The sequence below is a fragment of the Saccopteryx leptura genome, chromosome 6 (genome assembly GCF_036850995.1).
Source record: "Saccopteryx leptura isolate mSacLep1 chromosome 6, mSacLep1_pri_phased_curated, whole genome shotgun sequence".
Classification (NCBI taxonomy): Eukaryota; Metazoa; Chordata; class Mammalia; order Chiroptera; family Emballonuridae; genus Saccopteryx; species Saccopteryx leptura.
In genome coordinates, this window is record NC_089508.1 from 122,539,617 (window position 1) to 122,563,220 (window position 23,604).

Sequence of the window (23,604 nt, forward strand, 5' to 3'; positions counted from 1 at the left end):
TTTTTATAGGGTTAAGGGAGAGTTTGAGCAAGTGTGTGTTGCGGCAGCAGTTCTGGTATGCTCCCTTCCGTAGTTTTTTGATATCGGCTTCTTGGAATGCTTCTCCTAGGGGTGGCTGACCAGCTTCCTAGAACTTTTCTGTTTCAGGGGCGATAGATAGTCCAGTAAGGGTGGGGTCAGATAGTCAAGTAGAACAGCAAAAGGGCAGTTTGGAAGTTTTGGTAAATTCATGTATCCATCACGTGCCAGCAGAAGTTTAGGTACAGATACTGAAATTTGAATTCATAGCACTTTCATGAGTTACAAAATATCATGCCTTTTTTTTCAATCATTCCAAATGTAACTTAGGTGGTGGACAGGATTTGACCTCCAGGACTAGTTTGCTGGCATGTTTTAGAACATTACTATTAAAAATAAATAAATTAATTACAAAATATATATGTATATATTAAACACACGCTATTCTTGTCGATAGCCATCTGGGCTGGAGGTTGAACGGAAAAGGTAAACACAAAGTATTAATTTACAAGCATGCTAACTCAAGTTACAGGTGCACCGACCCCCATGGACCACAGTCCAAACATCCATGAATAAGAACCAGACAGGTTGCACGCACACAATAACCCGATCCGAGGGACGGGAAGCCAGCCAATGGCGCTGGGCTCATCTGCAGCGCAGGTACGTCCCTCCGCGCTCAGGCCTGGGGCATCCCTCGCTAGCGCGGCCCACAGAGGCGCTGCTTTCGCCTGCAACCAATCTGGACCCTCGGCGCGTTCCGTTCGTGCGTGGAACAGCCGGGCGGAGGAGAGACCGCCCCTTGGGCAGGGGCTGTGGCGCGCCGAGCGCCCGGGCCCGGAGATGGCGCGGATGGAGGACTCGCAGTTGTTCTGTGTGGCCGAGGAGCGCAGCGGCCACTGCGCGGTGGTGGACGGAAACTTCCTCTACGTGTGGGGGGGTTACGTGGTAAGGGGAAGAGGCGGGACGGGGCGGACTCGCGCCGGGAGTCCCGCGGACGCCGAGCTCCCGTCAACGGTCAGTCGGGAGGCGGGAGGCTGGCGGTCTGGCCCTGCGTGTCCGACACCTCCGCGCTCGGCCCTCCGCCGCCTGGGGCCGGACGCCGTGCTGCAGGGCTTCCACCCTGAACGCCTTCACCTCGTGTGCCGGGCCTTCCCACTCTCCGGGCTCCCTGGCCCCGCTGCTCTGTGATTTGGTGCTGGTTTGCCCAACACCAAATCAGTGACTGCAATGAATGATCTTTAAAAGCTTATGGAGACTTAGAGTACACTGAGGGCCCCGTGCTGCGTTATTTTGTGAATATCTCTATCGCCACGGCGCAGTTGGAAATAAAATATCAAAATAACCGAAGTATTCAATAGTTCTAAGCAATTTTCACTGGCATTTCTTGACCAAGGACATGTACACTTTCTAGAGTATATATATCAAGGAATGGAAGTAATGCTGGGTCACTTAGTACACACGTCTCCAGATTTACTTGGAAATGTCACTGTTGCCAAATGAGTAGTTACGATTTTTTAAAATTTTTGAATCTCAAAATAGACTCATTCATATTAGCAACAATATACTAAAGAATGTTATAGTTATTTCTTTTTTTTTTTTTACAGGACAGAGAGAGGGATAGATAGGGACAGACAGGAACGGAGAGAGATGAGAAGCATCAATCATCAGTTTTTCGTTGTGACACCTTAGTTGTTCATTGACTGCTTTCTCATATGTGCCTTGACCAGGGAGGCTACAGCAGACTGAGTAACCCCTTGCTCAAGCCAGCGACCTTGGGTCCAAGCTGGTGAGCTTTGCTGAAACCAGATGAGCCCGCGCTCAAGCTGGCAACCTCGGGGTCTCGAACCTGGGTCCTCCGCATCCCAGTCCGATGCTCTATCCACTGTGCCACCGCCTGGTCAGGCTAGTTATTATTTCTTACTACAGTGGAGGTTTGATTATATTTGTTTTGTTGTTGTAATCGGATTATAGAATAAAAAAACAGTTCAGGTACACATGCCAGCCCTTTAGTTTACACATTTATTTTTCTAAGCGAGCCATTTGGAAATTATACTGGAAGTAGAACCTGCATTTTTAAGCAATCTCAATACTATTATCTGACAGATGTAACGTGACTGAATCACGCACTGAAATAAAGTACATATTATTTATCTTAAATGATTCTCAGATTCATGTTGGTGTTTATTGTTTTGTTTGTGTGTTTATTTTTAATTTGGTGCAGTGTAAGGATGGGAAAATTAGAACTGATCTTTGAGTGAGTACTATATCTTGCATGTGCTAGGAACTCTCATATCCCTAATCACATGTAATCCTTACTATGCCTTGTAAGGTAAGTAATATACTCCATTAAAAAAAGAAAACAGGCAGTGACAATGAATAACTTGAATGGCCATTTGATTTCAAGGGTAGCAGATTTCAAATAAGAGATACTGGGTTTCTGAAGTCTATTTTTTCTATGTTTAGTGAACATAAATTAGGTGACTATACTTTTACATCTAATATTTCTGCCGTTCTTGATGAAAATGTAGTCTAGACGTAGTGATGGTTTTATGCAAAGAAATACTTGTATTGTTTTTGAGCTTTGCCATTTGAAGATGTGGAGGTGTCAAACTTCATCTGCTATTTTCTTAATATTGTAAAAGCTAAGCGAAAAAAATGTAACTTAAAATAGTCGTTTGTAATATCTTATATCTGGTGACAATATAGATTTATTTTTGACCCATAAATGAAATGTCTGAATTTTTTATATCTCATTTTAATTTTGAAAATTGTATAATTGATAAGATCCCAGGTCTTCAGGTCGCATTCAGTGAATTAAAGTACTTCTTTTTCTACTACTTATTGATCCAGTGAGTAGTGTGCTGTAAGAACCAGCCTAGAAGGTACCACACAGATTTAGACCAAAACTACTGCTTTTTTTTTTTTATAATTTTTTAATTTTATTTTTATTTATTTATTTTCTTATTCATTTTAGAGAGGAGAGAGAGAGGGAGAGACAGAGAGAGAGGAGAGAGAGACGGGGGGAGGAGCTGGAAGCATCAACTCCCATATGTGCCTTGACCAGGCAAGCCCAGGGTTTCGAACTGGCGACCTCAGCATTTCCAGGTCGACGCTTTATCCACTGCGCCACCACAGGTCAGGCAAAACTACTGCTTTTTAAATTCTGGTGGTTATCAGCAATTATAATATGTTTAAGGCATAAGTGAAAGGAAAGGGAGAGTGGGGGCAAAAAGATGACATAGCATAAGAAAAAGAATTCTTCCAACAGTTGTTTCATTCAGATTCTTCTGAACAAAAGATAGCCCAAAGACTCTGGAGTCTGAAAGTTAATCCAAACCAGCCGTCAATAGTTAAAAATAATGATCAGGGCTTTGGCCAGTTCGCTCAGCTGTAGAGCATCAGCCGGCATGTGGATTCCTGGTCAGGGAACACAGGAGAAGCTACCATCTGCTTCTCCACTCCTCCCCCTTCCCCTTCTCCCTCTCATTTACTCTCTAGAATGGTTCGAGCAAATTAGTCCTGGCTGCTGAGGATGGCTCCATGTCCTTGCCTCAGGTACTAAAATAGTTTAGTTGCTGAGCAACAGATGGGCAGAGCACCCCCCTCCCCACCAGGGGACTTGCCTTGTGGATCCCAGTCTGGGGCCATGTGAGTGTCTTGTCTCTCTGCCTCCCCTCCTCTTAATAATAGTAACAGAAAATGATCAGATGATTTCAGATTTTATGTTGCAATCACAATTTTTCGTATTTGTTAAAACTGACATCCTAAAATTTTCAAATGTCTAAATTACTTATTACTCTATTGTCAAACATGTTCTAAAGTACATTGAATCTGAGAAACAGTCCTACCTTTAAAGGTAAGAGTGGCAATGCTGAAAAAAAGTGGTATGTTTTAATTGGTGCCAGAATATTCTTTTGACCTAGTTCTTCCATATCCTTTCTACATTACTGAAATGCATACAAATTGCAGTGGTGCTAGTAGGAACATTCAAAAATTGTGAGTAGTATTTCCAAATATAGCATGTTTGTGGATGATATGCTTTCCTCTTAAGGCTTGATCATATGAATGAACAGCTTTATTTCCACAATACAGCTGATATGAATACATTTTGCTCTAAACTTTCCTTTACAGAAAACATCTGTATAAATATGCTTAAATACATATTTCTGTTTTGGATATGGACTTCAAGGCAGGAAGTATCAGGAAATATTTGAATGAATGTAACCCAATGGAGGGTTACATTGCCAGATACGAAAAACATATTACAATACTAAGTCAGGGATCCTGTTGCAGAAAGTGTGAGGGAATGGGAAGGAAATTACATAAGCAGCCAAGCATACAGGCAATTTTTTAAATGTTTATTGATTTTCAAGAGGGAGAGGGAGAGAGAGATGGGAACATTGATCTGTTCCTGTATGTACCCTGACCTCTGTGCTTTGGGGCAATGCTCTAACCAACCAAGCTATCTGGCTGGGGCCAGACTTCTGTATTTAAAAGGTAGCATTTCAATTCTGGAAAAACAGTCACTTAATAAATGGTCTAGGAATAGCTAGAGGAAAGTGATAGTAGAGTCTTAGGATTGAAGAGTTAAAGGTAGAAAAACTAAACCAGAAGAAAAGATGTGACTTGTAAAAACATTGTGTTGGGGAAAAAACTGAATTGGGAAATTCTATAAAGAAAAAGTATTGGTAGATCAAAGTTTTAACAATTTATACTGTGCTTTTAAACTAACTTCTTAAATCTTTCTTTTTTTTTTTTTTTTTCTGAAGCTGGAAACGGGGAGAGACAGTCAGACAGACTTCCGCATGCGCCCAACTGGGATCCACCTGGCACACCCACCAGGGGCTGACGCTCTGCCCACCAGGGGGCGATGCTCTGCCCCTCCGGGGCGTCGCTCTGTTGCGACCAGAGCCACTCTAGCGCCTGGGGCAGAGGCCAAGGAGCCATCCCCAGCGCCTGGGCCATCTTTGCTCCAATGGAGCCTTGGCTGCGGGAGGGGAAGAGAGAGACAGAGAGGAAGGAGGGGGGTGGGGTGGGGAAGCAAATGGGCGCTTCTCCTATGTGCCCTGGCCGGGAATCGAACCCGGTTCCCCCGCACTCCAGGCCGACGCTCCACCACTGAGCCAACCGGCCAGGGCCAAATTTTTTTTTTCTTTTTTTTTTTTTAGTGAGAGGATGGGAGGCAGAGAGAGACTTCCACATGCGCCCCAACTGTGATCCACCCAGCAAGTCCACCAGGTGGCAATTCTCTGCCCATCTGGGGCCCTTGCTCCTTTTCAACTGGAGCCATTTTTTAACGCCTGAGGCAGAGGCCATGGAGCCATCCTCAGTGCCCAGGGCCAACTCACTCTAATTGAGCCTTGGCTGCAGGAAGAGAGAAGAAGAGAGAAAGAAACCAGAGAGGGAGGGGTGGAGAAGCAGATGCGTGCTTATCTTGTGTGCCCTGACCAGGAATCAAACTCAGGACATCCGCAAGCTAGGCCAGTGCTCTACCATTGAGCAAACCGGCCAGGGCCTAATCAGTAACTTTTTAATGCAGTAACTCTCACTATAAAGTGAGAAGACAAATGACAAACTGGGGAAAGTATTTGCAACATATATGAAAGGTAAAATTCCAGTGAAAATAAAGATTAATATCTCCATTGAAAATTGAGCAATAATATGCACAATTTATAAAAGAAGAAATACAATTATATTCTGAATCAAAGAAACCCAGTTGAAAATAACTATGAGATTTTTCTTCTCTAATTTGCAAATATTAACACAAATTTTTGAGAAGAGCATGGGGAAATGAATTACTCATACACTGGTAATGGGAGTATAAACTTGTGTAACATTTCTGAGTGTAAATTTGGTGATGTGTAGCAAAAGCCTTCAGTGTGTACTCTCTTTAACTTAATAGGTCCACTTTATATATTCATAGATGGTCACAAGCCGTCCATGTCATATGGCAGACATTTAATCTTTTTAGATGTCCATTTTTTGAACCTCCTTCCTCTATCTATAGTATCTCCAACTGAGTGAGTCTTGTCTGACTATCTCCTACCTACCCCCACAGGTTGTAAGTTCTGTAAAGATAGGGATTTTGTTCCCTGTTGTATCCCTAGCATCTGGAATTGTATATACAGTCGTCCCTCGCCATATTGCAGTTGACTTTTTGCAGTTCTCACTGTATTGTGGATTTTTAAATTGTATATATCTAATTTTGTATCATGGATTTTTCTCTATATCACGGGATTTTGCAGTATATAGGTATTTTTAGATATTTATTTTATATAATTATTTTTGTGGTAAAATAAGCAAAGTAAGTGTGGGAAAGGTTTATAAGAGTGTGGGGAGGGTTTATAAAGCCTTAAAATATATATAAAAATAAATATAAGGTCGTTACTTTGCAGATTTTCACCTATTGCTTGGGGGGAGGGTGTTCTGAAACCTAGCCCCTGTGATAGACAAGGGATCACTCTATATGTGCCCAAATTAAAAGAGCCTAAGTGCCAGTTACTCGCTTTTCCAGCCTCGCTTGCAGCTAGGTTGTGGGCAAAGTGGCTTGGACTCTGTTATATGAATCTGTGCTAGATTTGGACTCAAGAGTAAAGATACAAAAATTAGGACCTGAAGAGGATTCTTACGGAGCAATAGAGGTTGTAGGAAAATCAAAGTCCAGCATAAAAGGCGGTGCTGCAAACTACTGTGTAATGCTCACCAGCCGTGTGCTTTAGCATGGTTTCAGACTTTGCTCCTCCGTAGGTACATGGATCAGAGGCTGATTCTCCAGCCTCCCCGATTCTGTGAGTGCCTTCATATTCATTTCTTAGGATTTTATTTTCTCAATTTAAAAATTTCAAATGTATTTACAAAAGAAGGTTTAAAATTAGTATCATTTAAAGGTAAGTATGTTTAACTTCCAATTAAGAAATGGACTAGAACAAGTACCTTAGGAGATTCTTGTTTATCCTTATTACAACACTCCTCCCACCCCCACAGGGTACCACTATTTTGATTTTTTTTAAATCACTCTGTATAGTTTCACCACATATGCATCTGTTTCTATACAATGTTATTTGGTTTTGAACTCGAAGCGTGTGTTTTCTTTCATGACTTAATTCTTTTAGTCTACATTATGTTTTTTAGATTCACACATTGCTTGTGTGAACACATTCAGTTGGTGTGAACTTGTGTGGCTGTGCCTGTTTTTATTTGGTGTCCATTCTGGTTGATCAGGGTCTGTGCTGCCTGGTTATTAAATATTTTGAAAATCATCACTAGATTCATTCATTTGATGTGTGTCCTGTGAATTTTCTCTTGTGTGAATTTACTGTAATTTAGTCATCTGCTATTGATTAATATTTGAATGCTTTTTTATAGTATTACAGTATAAGGCAGCGGTTCTCAACCTATAGTATTACAGTATAAGCCAGCAGTTTCCGATGGCTATAAAGCCATCGAAAAAATACATAATGCATATCAGGTATTTACATTCCAAATCATAACTGTAGCAAAATTACAGTTATGAAGTAGCCACCAAAATTATTTTTTGGTTTGGGGTCACAACAACATGAGGAACTGTATTGCAGGGTCACGGCATTAGAAAGGTTGAGAACCAATGGTATAAGGAAAGCCACAATGAGCATTCTTATAACGTGCCTGTTATGATACACACACAAGGGCACATACAATCTCTAGGGCATTTATGCGAAGGAATGGTATGCTCTTCACTTGGTACTCACATCTCCAGATTTACTTGAAAATGGCACTGTAGGCCCTGGCCGGTTGGCTCAGTGGTAGAGCGTTGGCCTGGTGTGCAGGAGTCCCGGGTTCGATTCCCAGCCAGGGCACACAGGAGAAGCGCCCATCTGCTTCTCCACCCCTCCCCCTCTCCTTCCTCTCTGTCTCTTCCCGTTCCGTTCCGCAGCTGAGGGTCCATTGGAGCAAAATTGGCCTGGGCGCTGGGGATGGCTCTAGGGCCTCTGCCCCAGGTGCTAGAATGACTCTGGTTGCAGCAGAGCAGCACCCCCTGGTGGGCATGCCGGTGGATCCCAGTAGGGCACATGCGGGAGTCTGTCTGACTGCCTCCCCATTTCCAACTTCAGAAAAGAAAAAAAAATGGTACTGTAGCCAAAATATTTGAATCAGTTTACACTTCCACCAGCCTCCCCACATCCTTGACAAGATTTGGTACCATCTGGTATGATATTTCATTGTTGGTTTTCTTTGCTTTTCTCAGGTTACTAATAAAGTTGAGTGTCTTTAAATAACTTTATGGACTATTTGTATTTCCTCTTCTGTAAAAATACTGGTTCATGTTTTTTGCTTTATTGGGTTGTCTTTTCTTACTAATTTATAGGAATTCTTTTTTTAAAATTTATTTATTGATTTTACAGAGGAGGGGAGTGGGAAGTATCAACTCATTGTTGCTTCTTTAGTTGTTCATTGCTTGCTTGTTGCTTGTCCTATATATCTTGACCAGGGAAGCCCAGGATTTCAAACTGGGTGACCGCAGCATTCCAGGTTGATACTCTGTCTACTGTGCCACCACAAACCATGCAGGAATTCTTTAAATATATTTGTATATGTATATGTCTTCTCAGTTTGTAGCTTGTTTTTTACTTTCTTTTCCTTTATCTTTTTACTTTTTTTTTTTGAGAGAGAGAGTGAGGGAGAGAGACAGGAAAGGAAGAGAGAGATGAGAAGCATAACTTGTAGTTGCATCACTTTAGTTGTTCATTGATTGCTTCTCATATGTACCTTGACTAGGGTCTCCAACTGAGCCAGGCACCCCTTGCTAAAGCCAGCAACCTTGGGCTTCAAGCCAGCAACCTTTGGGCTCAAATCAGCAACCATAGGATCATTTCAAAGATCCCATGCTCAAGCCAGCAACCTCAGGGTTTTGAACCTGGGACATCAGTGTTCCAGGTCAATGCTCTCCCCACTGGGAGAGGCTGTACTTTCTTGATGATTGCTTTTGTGTAAGAAAAATTCTTAATTATAATGTAATTTTAACCTTTTCCTTAATACTTTGTGCCCTCTGTATCTTAAGAAATTTTTCCCAATGTGGAGATCATGAAGTCTTCTATATTCTAAACCATTTTAAGTTTTGCCTTCCATGTTTAAATCTTTTCTTTTTATCTGAATGTTTTGTTTCAAATAAAGATTCAATTTTATTCTTTTTTTTTGTACTTTTCTGAAGTGAGAAGAGGGGAGGTAGAGAGACAGACTCCCACATGCACCTGACTGGGATCCATTGGGAAAACACACCAGGGGGCGATGCTTTGTCCATTTGGAGCATTGCTCCCTTGCAGCCGGAGCCATCTTAGCACCTAGGAGGAGGCCATGGAGTCATCCTCAGCACCCTGGCCAACTTTGCTCCAATAGAGCCTTGGCAGCCAGAAGGGAAGAGAGAAATAGAGAGAAAGGAGAGGGGGAAGGGTAGAGAAGCAGATGGGCACTTCTCCTGTGTGCTCTTGCCGGGAATCAAACCTGGGACATTTACACGCCGGGCCAACGCTCTACCACTGAGTGAACTGGCCAGGGTTATTCTATTTCGGATATGGTTAACCAGTTGTTCTTGTGCCATATATTAAATAGTCCCTGTTTTCCCTACTAACATGCAAACTCAGTCTGTCATTTATGTATGTTCTGTTCAGTTGATCTTTTTGTTTATTCTTCTGACAGAATCACATTATCTAAATTACAACAACTTTATTAGAAGTCTAAGTATTGGGTAGTAAAAGCCCATCCCCACCCTGTCTTGTTATTAGGGCCTTTTGGTCTTTTGTATAAATTTTCTTTACTATTTTTATTGTAGTAAAATATATAAAACATAACTTGCATTTTAATCTTAGTGTAATGTACAATTTAGTGGCCTTAATTGCATTCACAATATTGTACAATGTTGCCACTATCTAGTTCCAAAATTCTTTTCTACTCCAAATAGGCACTTTGTGCCCATTCTACAATAACTCTCCCTCCTTCCTTGTCCCACATCCTGGTAACTTCTAATCTTTTTGTACTTATAAATTTTCCTTTTTCTAGACATTTTATATAAGTGGTATCATACAATATTTTTTAAGTCTAGTTTATTTTACTTAGCATAATGTTTTCAAGGTTCACCTATGTTGTAGTATGTATCAAAACTTCATTTTTTTATTGCTGAGTAAGATTACATTGTATGCGTATACCACCTTTTGTTTATCCATTCATCTATTGATGGGACACATGGGTTGTTGCCACTTTTGTGTATTGTGTATAATGCTGCTATGCAGACTGACATACAAGTATCTGAGCCCATGTTTTCAGTTCTTTTGGATGCCTATGAGTAGACTTGTTGGGTCAGATGTTTATTCTACCTTTTACTCTTAGAGGAGCTACCAAATTGTTTTCCCACAGTCCTTCCTCATTTGTATAAACTTTAGAATCAGATTGTTGAATAAAGTATGCTATTGGGTTTTATGTTCCTGTAGTCAATCTTTAGATCATTTGAGAGTGAGAGACCTGTTATGATATTGAGTCTTCTACTACAATTATGTAGTATAGATCTCTATTCAGGGATTTTTGATTTCTTTTGATAAAGTTTTATAGTGTCTTCATAAGGATCTTGTACATCTTTGGTTGGGCTTATTCTTTCTTTCTTTATATTTTTATTTCTATTGCTATTTTTTTAAAAAACTAAGTTTCCTGACTGATTGCTGCTAGTGTTTTGAAATACAGTGACTTTTGAATACTTTTGATGCTGGAAAGCTTTTTCAATTTACATTCTCATAATTCATCTGTTCATTTTCCATGTAGATAGTGATACAATATGTTCATTTCCATGTAGATAGTGATGACAGTTTTGTTTCTTACATCCTAATCTTTTTAATTGAATTTTATTAGGGTGACATGGGTTAACATAATTATACAGGTTTCAGGTGCCCAATTCTACAACACATCTCTGTACACTGTATTGTGTGTTCATTCCCCCAAGTAAAGTCTTCGTTCATCAACAATTTTTACCACTAGACTCTTCTTCACTTCCCACCACCCCCAGAAATTACAGTTATCTCTCCATGAGTTTTTGTTTGTTTTTGCTCTATCCTTCTACCTTTCTCACCCCACACCCTCACCCGACAGCTGTCAGCCTGCTCTATGTATAAGTCTGATTCTATTTTGCTTGTTAGTTCATTGTGTTCATCAGATTCCACATATGAGTGAAAACATATGTTACTTGTCTTTCTCTGACTGGCTTATTTCACTTAGTATAGCAATCTCAAGGTCCATCCATTGTGTCGCAAAATGGTTAGATTTCCTTTTCTGTGGCTGAGTAGTATTCTATTGTGTAAATGTATCACAGCCTTTTTTTTTTTTTTTTTTTTTTTGTGATTCAACAAGATTTTAATGTGCTTGTCGAGATATCTTACTGAGGGAATAGCAATGATTCTTTTCCAGTAAATATTTTGTGAAAACCAATTTTAACTCCAGTCTGAGGTTATTAACTTGCTGTTTCAGGGACACAACTGCTATAAATTAGATAACTAGCAAACTTCCAAGACAATAAAAGAAAGCCTAGGACAATCTGCCATATTATGGTGAGTGTGTATCAAAGTTCATCATGATTTTTTGTGAGGTCTTCTCCATAATTGGTAGCTTGGTTTCCAACAAACATGTTCCAGTTCTCCAATATCTCCTCTTTAGTTAGCTTTTCATCTGTGTTTTTGTCCGACTCGTACACCAGGTGTCTGGCCTCAGCCTGCGTGTGGTCCTAGTCTTGAGGGAGGATCCAGTGGTGAATCTCATCTTTGTCCAACTTCCCGTCCTTGTTCAGATCCCAGAATTCATTGAACTGCTCCCGTTCTGACAAAACCCAGTCTGTCTCAGGGCTATTCTCCTCGTGGGAAAACATATCCCCAATATACTCATCCTGATCCACAAACCCATCCCCATTCTTATTAATGTCCTCCAGGGTTTCCAAAACCACAATTTCTTTCATATGCTCCAACTCCTCTGGATGGAGAAAGGCGGTGAATTCCTCCCGAGTGGCTGTCTGGTCACCATTGAGGTCTGCCGCTTTGAACCTCCTCTCATCGCGCGGCAGCATCTTTTTAAAGGTGTGACGGTCTGAGGAATCGTGGAACTCTGCGGGGTTTCCTAGGTAGTAACCATAAGTGGCCTGCTTGTACTCTTCCCTGGAAATTTTATCGTCTTTGTCCTGATCATAATCCTTCCAGACTTTAGCGACGTTATCATAGATGTATCTTTTCTGCACGCGTTTGATCCAGGTTTTCAGCTCCTCAGTGATGACAAAGCCGTCCCCATCACTGTCAATTCGATCGACAATCTTTCCCAGCCTCTCCTTGCTCTCCCCCGAGGTGAGCTGGTCGAAGGTCTTGGAGTCCTCCTTGCCCAGGAAGGCCTCGTGGTCGTACTGGAAGCTCTGGTTGTGCTCCGGCGGCCGCTCTCCCAGCTCTGAGTCGGGCCTCACTACGCGCTCCTTGCGCACAGTGGGCTTGGCCCGCAGCGCCCGGGGAGCCAGCGCCAGCAGCAGCCCCAGGGCGAGTCCCAGGAGGCGGCCGTGGCCACCGCGGGCCATCGTCGGGGACGAGAGAGCGGCCCCTATCACAGCCTTTTTATCCACTTACCCACTGATGGGCACTTGGGCTGTTTCCAGATCTTGGCTATTGTACATAATGCTGCAATGAAAGTAGGGGTGTATATATTCCACTGAATTAATGTTTTGGGATTCTTAGGATATATTCCCAGAACTGGGATCACTGGGTCAGAAGGCATTTCCATTTTTAATTTTTTTGAGGTAACTCCATACTGCTTTCCACAGTGGCTGCACCAGTCTGTGTTCCCACCAACAGTGCATGAGGGTTCCCTTTTCTCCACATCCTCCTCAGCACTTGTTTGTTGATTCATTGATGATAGCCATACTGACAGGTGTGAGATGATATCTCATTGTGGTTTTAATTTGCATTTCTCTGATGGTTAGTGACATTGAGCATCTTTTCATATGTCTGTTGGCTGTCTGAATGTCCTCTTTAGAAAAGTGTCTATTCAAGTCCTTTGACCATTTTTTAAATTGGGTTGTTTGTTTTTTTGCTATTGAGTTTTATAAGTTCTTTATAAATTTTAGATATTAATCCCTTATCAGATGTATTGGCAAATATGTTCTCCCATTCAGTTGATTGTCTTTTCATTTTGTTGATGGTGTTTCCTTAGCTGTGCAAGAACTTTTTAGTTTGATATAGTCCCGATTGTTTGTTTTCTCTCATTTCCCTTACCCGAGAAGATATATCTAAAATAATATTGCTACAAGAAATGGTCAAAATTTTATTGCCTATGTTTTCTTCTAGGGTTTTTATAAGTTCCATGTCTAATATTTAAGTCTTTAATCCATTTTGAGTTTATTCTTGTATATGGTGTAAGAAGGTGGTCTAGTTTCATTTTTTTCTTTTTGCATGTATCTATACAGTTTTCCAACACCATTTATTGAGTAGACTGTCCTTACCCTGTTGCATGTTTTTGCATCCTTTATAAAATATTAATTAACCATACACATGTGGGTTGATTTTAGGGCTCTTTTGTTCCATTGATCTGTATGTCTGTTTTTATGCCAATAGAATGCTGTTTTGGTTACTGTGGCCTTTTAGTATAGTTTGATGTCAAGTGGCATGATTCCTCCAACTTTGTTCTTCGTTCTCAAGTTTGCTGTGGCTATTAGGGGTCTTTTGTGCTTTTATATACATTTTTGAAATATTTGTTCTAGTTCTGGGAAATATAACATTGGTATCTTGATAGGAATTGCATTGAATCTATAGGTTGCTTTGGGTAATATGGACATTTAAATGGTGTCTATTTTTCCAATCCATGAACATGGTATATGCTTTCATTTATTTGTGGCTTCTTCACTTTCTTTCTTCAGTGTCTTATAATTTTCTGAATACAAGTATTTACATCCTTGGTTAAATTTACTCCTAGGTATTTTATTTTTTTTGAAGCAATTGTGAATGGTATTGTTTTCTTAGTTTTTCTTTCTCATAGTCCATTATTGGTATTTAAAAATGGAACTAATTTCTGGATATTTATTTTGTATCCTGTTACTTTACTGAATTCATTAATTGTTTTAGTAGTTTTTTGATGGAATCTTCACTGTTTTCTATATAGAGTATCATGTCGTCTGCAAATAGTGACAGTTTTACATCTTCTTTTCCAATTTGGATGCCTTTTATTTCTTCTTCTTGTTGATTGCTATGGTTACAATATCCAGTATTATATTGAATAAGAATTGTGATAGCAGACATCCTTGTCTTGTTCTTTTTTTTTTTTTTTTAGATTTTTGTTTACTCATTTTAGAGAGAGGAGAGAGAGAGAAGGGGGAGGAGCAGGAAGCATCAACTCCCATATGTGCCTTGACTGGGCAAGCCCAGGGTTTTGAACAGGCGACCTCAGCATTCTCGGTCGACACTTTACCCACTGTGCCATCACTGGTCAGGCTTGTTCTTGATCTGAAGGGAAACACTTGTAGCTTTTGCCCACTGAGTATGATGTTGACTGTTGGTTTGTCATATATGGCCTTTATTATACTGAGGTATGTTCTCTCTGTTCCCACTTTGCTGAGAGTTTTGAAAATAAATAGGTGCTGGATTTTATCAAATGCTTTTTTTGGGGCATCTATTGATATGATCATGTGATTTTTATCATTCGTTTTGTTTACATTGTGTCATGTTTTTTGATTTGCAGATGTACCATCCTTACATTCCTGGAATAAATCTCACTTGATCATGGTGCATAATCTTCTTAATGTATTGCTAGATCTAGTTTAATAATATTTCTTTAGAATTTTAGCATCTGTGTTCATCAGGGATATTGGCCTTTCATTTTCTTTCTTTGTAATATCTTTATCTGGTTTTGGAATTGGGATATTGCTGGCCTCATAAAATGAGCTTGGGAGTCTTTCCCTCCCCCTGACTTTTTTGGAATAGTTTGAGAAGGATATAACTCTTTTTTGAATGTTTGGTAAAATTCACCTGTGAAGCCATCCAGTTCAGGACTTTTGTTTGTTGGGAGTTTTTTGATAACTGCTTCAATTTCACTGGATGTAATTTGTTTATTCAGATTCTCTGATTCTTCTTGAATCAGTTTTGGAAGATTGTATGTTTCTAGGAATTTATCCATTTCATCTAGATTGTTCAACTTGTTGGCTATAATTGTTCATAATATTTTCTTACAACGCTTTATATTTCTTTGGTGTCTGTTGTTACATGTCCTCTTTCATCCCAGATTTTATTTATTTGGGTCTTCTCTCTTTTTTCCTTGATAAGTCTGATTAAAGGTTTGTTAATCTTGTTTATATTTTCAAAGAACTAGCTTTTGGTTTCGTTGATCTTTTAAAAATTTTTTAATTTATTGATTTTGGCAAGAGAGGGAGTGAGAGAGACAGAAACATCACTCGGCTTCTGTATGTGCCCTGACTGGGGATTGAACTGGCAACTTCTGTGCTTTGGGACAATGCTCTAACCAACTGAGCTATCCAGCCAGGTCTTGATTTCATTGATATTTTGCATTTTTATTTTTAGTCTCTATTTCATTTATTTCTGCTCCGATCTGTTGAATTTTGAAGAGTTATTTTTTTCTACATTACACTGGGATAAACTAATATGTATTAAACCAGGGGTCCCCAAACTACGGCCCGCAGGCCACATGCGGCCCCCTGAGGCCATTTATCCAGCCCCCGTCGCACTTCTGGAAGGGCACCTCTTTCATTGGTGGTCAGTGAGAGGAGCATAGTTCCCATTGAAATATTGGTCAGTTTGTTGATTTAAATTTACTTGTTCTTTATTTTAAATATTGTATTTATTCCCGTTTTGTTTTTTTACTTTAAAATAAGATATGTGCAGTGTGCATAGGAATTTGTTCATAGTTTTTTTTATAGTCCGGCCCTCCAACTGTCTGAGGGACAGTGAACTGGCCCCCTGTGTAAAAAGTTTGGGGACCCCTGTATTAAACCAATGTTGTATTTCTTGAATTAAACACAAGTTAATGTAACATATTACCACTTTTGTATATTACTGGATCCTGGCTGCTAATTTTTAAAATTATTTGTTTATTTATTGTGTTTATATAGATTCTAGTGTCTCCCCAAAAGCATTCCCCTTCCCCCATATTCCCCTCAACATCTCCTTTACCACCCTTCTAACAGCTCCCTTCCCCCTTCTCTTCAGGTTTAATTCCATTCTTCAGTTCACATTGTTCCTTGGATTCCTCAAATGAGTGAGGTCATATGATATTTTTCTTTCTCTGCCTGGCTTATTTCACTTAACATAATATTTTCCAGGTCCATCCATATTATTGCAAAATATAATATTTCTTTCTTTTTCATGGCCCAATTGTATGCCATAGTATATATGTACCACAGTTTTTTAATCCACTCGTCCTCTGACGGACACTTGGGCTGTTTCCAGATCTTCGCTATTGTGAACAATGCTGCCATGAACATGGGGGTGCATTTCTTTTTTTCAGTAGGTGATATTGTGTCCTTGGGATATATTCCTAAGGAATATATAGGAATAGCTGGGTCAAAGGGCAGTTCCATTTCTAACTTTTTGAGGAATCTCCATACTGTTTTCCACAGTGGCTGCACCAGTCTGCATTCCCACCAGTAGTGCAGGAGGGTTCCCCTGCTAATTTTTTTTTTTAGGATTTTCATATCTATGTTTGTAAGTAGATTGAGTAATGTACCTTCTTTTATATTCTAGAATAGTTTTTGTAAGATTGAATTATTTGTTCTTTGAATGTTTGAAAGAAGTCATCTGTAAAGCCACTTGGGCTTGGTACGCACTTTGTGTTATTTATTTGTTTTTTTTGTTTTTTTTTTTGCTGCAAAAAGCTTTATTTCTATTTGGTCCAATGCATGGGAGAGGGCTCCAGGGTGGTTAAAAGGATGTGGAGTGATTTCAGGGAGAGGCTCAGGCAAATGCCAGACACCAAGGGAATACAGAGGAGCCTCTCAAAGGCTTCTGGACTCTAAAGGCTCTTAGTCGGGCTTGCCGGTGAGCCTTTCAAAGAGATACTTGCCCAGCCCAGCCTGGGGTTCGACCAGCCTGCGGAGGTTGGTTAGGTGGTCACCCATCTTCTTGATGATTTTCACCTCATCCAGGAAGTGGTCCTCCAGGAAGTCACAGAGATAAGGGTCTGCATGGGCAGATCCAAAAGGACCTGGTTCAGGCTCTTCTACAAGGTGATGATGGCTTCCATGGCATCCTGAGTTTTACCCCAATCATCTCGGGAAGGCTTCTGCATATCCTAGAAGACAGGGGTCCCCAAACTACAGCCCGTGGGCCGCATGCGGCCCCCCCAGGCCATTTACCCAGCCCCCGCCACACTTCCGGAAGGGGCACCTCTTTCATTGGTGGTCAGTGAGAGGAGCATAGTTCCCATTGAAATACTGGTCAGTTTGTTGATTTAAATTTACTTGCTCTTTATTTTAAATATTGTATTTGTTCCCATTTTGTTTTTTTACTTTAAAATAAGATATGTGCAGTGTGCATAGGGATTTGTTCATAGTTTTTTTTATAGTCCGGCCCTCCAACGGTTTGAGGGACAGTGAACTGGCCCCCTGTATAAAAACTTTGGGGACCCCTGCTTTAAGAGAATGTGGCCACTGCCCTGGTTTTGCATCTTTAAGAGACGCTCAGGGCCCTCCCGCTTCTCCTTGGCCAACTTGTGGGAGTGGCTCACACCTTCCAGAGCCACATCGTAGTGATGGAAATAGAAGCCCAGAGAGAGGTAGCTGTAGGAGGTCCACAGATGCAGGTTGATCAGGCCGTTGACGGCAGCCTCCACGTCCAGGGAATAATTCTGACAAACTTGGGAGCTCATGTTTACTATGCAGTAAGGAGTTAAGGTAAAAAATGGTGTGGGTTGATCTCTGGACGCTGAGGTGGTTCAGAAGGTAGTGACTGGAAAAGAGGTTGGAAGGTGGTGGAAGGTCAAAGAAGAATGTCCCTAGGTCAACTCCGTCAAAACACTGTTGAAGCAAGAGACAGATCCGTGGACTGTGGCGGGCACTGTCCGCACTTCGTGGGTTTTAAATCTCTGATTCAGTCTGTTTAAAACTATAAGACTGTTCAAATTAGGGGTCCCCAAACTTTTTACACAGGGGGCCAGTTCACTGTCCCTCAGACCGTTGGAGGGCCGGACTATAAAAAAAAACTATGAACAAATCCCTATGCACACTGCACATATCTTATTTTAAAGTAAAAAAACAAAACGGGAACAAATACAATATTTAAAATAAAGAACAAGTAAATTTAAATCAACAAACTGACCAATATTTCAATGGGAACTATGCTCCTCTCACTGACCACCAATGAAAGAGGTGCCCCTTCCGGAAGTGTGGCGGAGGCCAGATAAATGGCTTCAGGGGGCCATAGTTTGGTTCAGATTTTCAATTTTTTTTTCTTGAGTCAGGCTTCATAGGATTTTCTCACCCATACCTCCACCCCCAGAAATCTATTAATTTCATTTAGGTTTTTAAATTTACTAGCATAAACTTAAATTGTTCATAATATCCTCTATTTAATTTCTAGAGGTATGTTCCTTTTCCCATTCCTAAAACTAGTTAATGGTTCATCCTTTTTTTTTTTCTTGAATAATCTTGCCAGAGGTAGATCAGCCCCCTGAAACACCAACTTTTTGTTTACTTGATCTTCTTTGCTGTAATTTTTTATTTCATTAATATCTTACTCATTTTTTATTCCTTCCTACTTTCTTTGGGTTTATTATGCTGTTATTTTTGAAATTCCAAAATTGGATGCTTATTCATTTTGAGACTTTACAGTTGTTTAAGTATGTTAGACTATAAATTTTCTTCTAAGTACTTCATTAGTTGTATTCCTTAAGTTTTGACTAGCAATGTTTTGTCATTTTACAGTTCTGGTATTTTTACACTTTTCATCATTATTTCTTATTTGACCCATAAGTTTTTTAGGAAAATATTTAAATTTCTAAACATGCTATTTTTATAGTTTGCTTTCTGTTATTGATATCTAACTTAATTGTATTATCCTCAGAGAATGTGGTCTATCTATCTGATACCAGTCCTTTGGAATATGTTGAGGCTTGCTTTAAGGACTAACATGTGATCAGTTTTCGTAAATATACCCTTGTTTTTATATTGGAGGAAGTATTTATATGTGTTTATTTTATCAAACTTGCTAATTGTATTGTTTAAATCTCCTATATCCTTTTTGATTATTTTACTCCCTGTTCTATTAATCACTGTAACAGGTTTAAAAACTCCCACTCTGATGTAGATTTGTTAGTGTCTCCCTATGGTCTTGTCTGTCTTTACTTTGTATGTATTTTTAGGCTGCCTCTTTGGATAGATATGAATTCAGAATTGTTATATATATTTTTTTGGTTAATCGAACACTTTACTATTTTGTAATAATCCTCTTTATCTATAGTACTGTCATTTTTCTTAAAATCTGTTTGCCAATATAAATACAGCTAGGCCATCTTTCTTTTGGCTGGTATTTGTATGGTATATCTTCTTCTGCCTTATAACGGAAATTTTGTATGTTTTATTTTTACATTTTAGGTGTGTCTTATAACCTGAAAATAGGTGGATCTTATTTTTATCCAGTTTGATATGTGTATTTTATGTGGAGAGTTTAGCTTATATTCACTTAAAGTAATGCTGTTTTACTTTTTTCTTCAAATTGGCTTTGTATTTTCCCCTCTCTTTCCCCTCCTTTTTGTTTTGAGGATTTTTTGAATTTTTTATTCTCTTCCCATTTTTTTCTTTTTGCTTATATAGAAATTATATGATTCATTTCTAGCCATATAGTAGTTACTTTATTTCAACATGAATACTTCACATACTTAAGAGTTAATAATATTCTTTTTTTGCCATAGAGTTCAAGTACTTCAGAAAGTTTCAAGTCTGGTCACATGGGCACTGTGGAGAAGGAAGATTCCTGGTAGTCAAGATATTACTTTTAAAATTGAACTAATATAGCAACTTTCCCTAGTTAGTCCTATCCTGTTCTACCCCCCCTCTCACCCCAATTAGGCATAAAAAAAGTAGTTTAGCCATTTTTTATGTTCAACTCTATCCACACAGTTACTAATATCTTATAATACTATTTCTTGTTGCATTTCATATCATTCCCTTTTACCTGGTGTAGCACAGCTATTAGGCTTTCTTTATATGAGTCTGTTATTGGCCAACTGTCTCAGCTTTTGTCTGGAAATTTCTTTATTTCACCTTGGTTTTTAAAATTTATTTTCACTGGGTGTAGACTTCTAGGTTGACAGTTACTATTGATAAACACAATTGCTGATATTACTTAGTCTTATGTTTTGCTAATGAGAATTCAGTTAGTCATTAGTTGCCGTTCCTTTGAAGATGATTTGTCTCATTTCTGGCAGGTTTTTTTTTTTTTTACAAGAGGCAGAGATAGACAGGGACAGACAGATAGGAATGGAGAGAGATGAGAAGCATCAATCATTAGTTTTTCGTTGCGTGTTGTGACTTCTTAGTTGTTCATTGATTGCTTTCTCATATGTGCCTTGACCGCGGGCCTTCAGCGGACTGAGTAACCCCTTGCTGGAGCCAGCGACCTTGGGTCCAAGCTGGTGAGCTTTTTGCTCAAGCCAGATAAGCCCACGCTCAAGCTGGCGACCTCAGGGTCTCAAACCTGGGTCCTTCCGCATCCCAGTCCAATGATCTATCCACTGCGCCACCACCTGGTCAGGCTCAATTCTGGCAATTTTATAGAATATTTCTTCTTTGATGTTCTGTAGTTTTACTATGATGTGCCTAGTTATGGATTTGTAGGACTTTGTAAATTTCTTGTAGAACTTTGTAGATTTGATGCCTTTCAACAGTTTTGCAAAATTCTTATCTCTTCAAATATTGCTGCTTCCTCATTCTATTATATCCTAATGTAATTCTGATTAGACTTAGTTTTTCTCTTTTTCCATGTCTTTTAACTTTTTTTTATATACTCCATCTCTCTGGGCTATATTTCTGGATGAATCAGTTAACTAAGTCTCTTATTTTAGTGAAAGCTGGACAAGAGCAATTTTAGTGGAGTGATGGGCTTGGAAGCCAGATTAGCTGAGTGATGAGACAGTGAGAGGTGGAACAATGGAAGCAGCCACCATAGTTCACTTTGCGTGGAAGCTTTCTGTGAGAGGGGGAGAGACAAAGGGGAAGGAGATAAGAGAGAGTTCATACAGATATAAGGATGGGTGCTATCAAGGCCTGTTTGGATATCCACAGGAGTGATCTAGTTGAGAAGGAAAACTCGATGATGTAGAAAAGAAGGGATAATTTTGGAGTGAAATCTCTGAGAAGGAACTAAGTCCAAATGTTAAAATTCTGTGCTTCATTAGTGTTTTTGTACCACTTCTCTTGAAGGTTAGTGAAAGAGTCTTTTCTTTCTGGTCAGGCTGAGGTGACCATGCCATCAATTTAACAGGGATCACTCACTCACCCATTCACTCATTCAGTCAACAAACACTCCATTTGTCCTTTGTGTGTCAGACACTGTGCTAGGCTCTAGGAACTGAATTATAACATAAACATGATCCATGCACTCATGATGATGGTGGTGGTGGTGGTGGGGTAGGTGTGATCCAGACAAGGCACAGGGAATAGTCCTTTAACCTTATTCTAGGGTAGTCAAGAAGAGACATTTAAGCTGTTCCCAGAAAATGAATTAGTTATCCAGACAAATTCTGGGAGGCATTCCAAGAATAGGGAAATGCATAGATGAGGGCCCTATTGCAGCAAGGAACTTGCAGAGATTTAGGAATGGAAAGAAGATTAGAGCAGAATGAGTGAAAGACAGGATGAACTTTGGATGGACAGCAGGCACCAAATATGTAGTACAGAATCGTGAGAATTTTAGACTATGCTGAGAGCACTAGGGAAGTACTGAAGGGGCTTAAGCAGGGTAATGACAGAACCCATTTTCATAATATATTTGTTATAAAGGCATACACATACAGCTACTGCAGCCTGATGCTATTAAGCTTTCCAATCATACAATTAATTCTCTTTTTCAAATTATTATTATTATTATTATTATTATTTGTATTTTTCTGAAGCTGGAAACGGGGAGAGACAGTCAGACAGACTCCTGCATGCGCCGGACCGGGATCCACCCGGCACGCTCACCAGGGGGCGACGCTCTGCCCACCAGGGGGCGATGCTCTGCCCCTCCGGGCGTCGCTCTGCTGCGACCAGACCAGAGCCACTCTAGCGCCTGGGGCAGAGGCCAAGGAGCCATCCCCAGCGCCCAGGCCATCTTTGCTCCAATGGAGCCTTGGCTGTGGGAGGGGAAGAGAGAGACAGAGAGGAAGGAGGGGGGGCGGTGGAGAAGCAAATGGGCACTTCTCCTATGTGCCCTGGCCGGGAATCGAACCCGGGTCCCCCCGCACACCAGGCCGACGCTCTACCGCTGAGCCAACCAGCCAGGGCCCAAATTATTTTTTACTTAGCCATTAAGTATGGCTTCCTCAGTCAGAAATAAGTGGAAGTTGCCTTGGAATTAATAAAGTGGTATTATTCTGCTGTGTGTGTGTGTGTGTGTGTGTGTGTGTGTGTGAGAGAGAGAGAGAGAGAGAGAGAGAGAGAGAGGGAGAGAGAGAGAGAGAAAGACAGAGAAACAGACAGCTAGACAGACAGACAAACATGGAGACTGGTAGTCAAAATACTACTTTTAAAATTGAACTAACAGCAATGAGGAATTAGCTAAATCTGCTTAGCATGTTAATAATTTCTGCATCATGCAGTATTAGAAATTCTTAAACTATCTTTTACATTTGGCTATTTTTGAATTATTCAAAGAAATTATGAGAGATTTATGTAAGGATTTGTTTCAACCCTTAAGTTCTTGATATAAATAAGATTGCTATTCTGTTTGTCTTTTTTTTTTTTTTCAGAGACAGAGAGAGAGTCAGAAAGAGGGATAGATAGGGACAGACAGGAACAGAGAGAGACATGAGAAGCATCATTCATCAGTTTTTCTTTGCAACACCTTAGTTGTTCATTGATTGCTTTCTCATATGTGCCTTGACCGTAGGTCTTCAGCAGACCAAGTAAACCTTTGCTCAAGCCAGCGACCTTGGGTCCAAGCTGGTGAGCCTTGCTCAAACCAGATGAGCCCGCGCTCAAGCTGGCAACCTCGGGGTCTCGAACCTGGCTCCTCTGCATTTCAGTCTGATGCTCTATCCACTGCGCCACCGCCTGGTCAGGCGCTATTCTGTTTTTATTTCTCTTTTCATTGTAAATATCAGAATACACTATTTTACCTATATTATCAGCTTCTTTAGAGTTTATTAGGTGTTATTATTTGGACTAGTTGAATTTATCTTGAGCCTTAGATTCTATGTTTAATAAACACCTAACACTATGCCTTGAAAATAGTATACACTTAAAAATATGTTCATTAGTCAAGGTATCTGATATAGTTATCTTTTTAAAAATTTTATTTTTCAATTACGGTTTACATTTAATATTATTTTGTATTAGTTTCGGGTGTACAGCATGGTGGTTAGACAGTCACATACTTTATAAAGTGTTCCGCCCCAAAT

At 40.0% G+C, this 23,604-nt stretch overlaps 1 protein-coding gene and 1 pseudogene across 3 annotated transcripts in view; one reads left to right on the plus strand and one right to left on the minus strand.

The window, feature by feature from the left end:
- The first annotated feature begins 687 nt into the window (after positions 1-687).
- The window catches only part of KLHDC1 (kelch domain containing 1), an 86,336-nt gene continuing 63,419 nt past the window's right edge, over positions 688-23,604 (plus strand). For all 3 annotated transcript variants that reach the window (XM_066388366.1, XM_066388365.1, XM_066388367.1), the window contains exon 1: positions 688-963. In XM_066388366.1, coding sequence (XP_066244463.1) covers positions 859-963 — 105 coding nt within the window. In that variant the 5' untranslated portion in view covers positions 688-858. The remainder of the gene's footprint in view (positions 964-23,604) is intronic.
- Positions 11,578-12,583, minus strand: LOC136376160 (reticulocalbin-1 pseudogene; annotated as a pseudogene).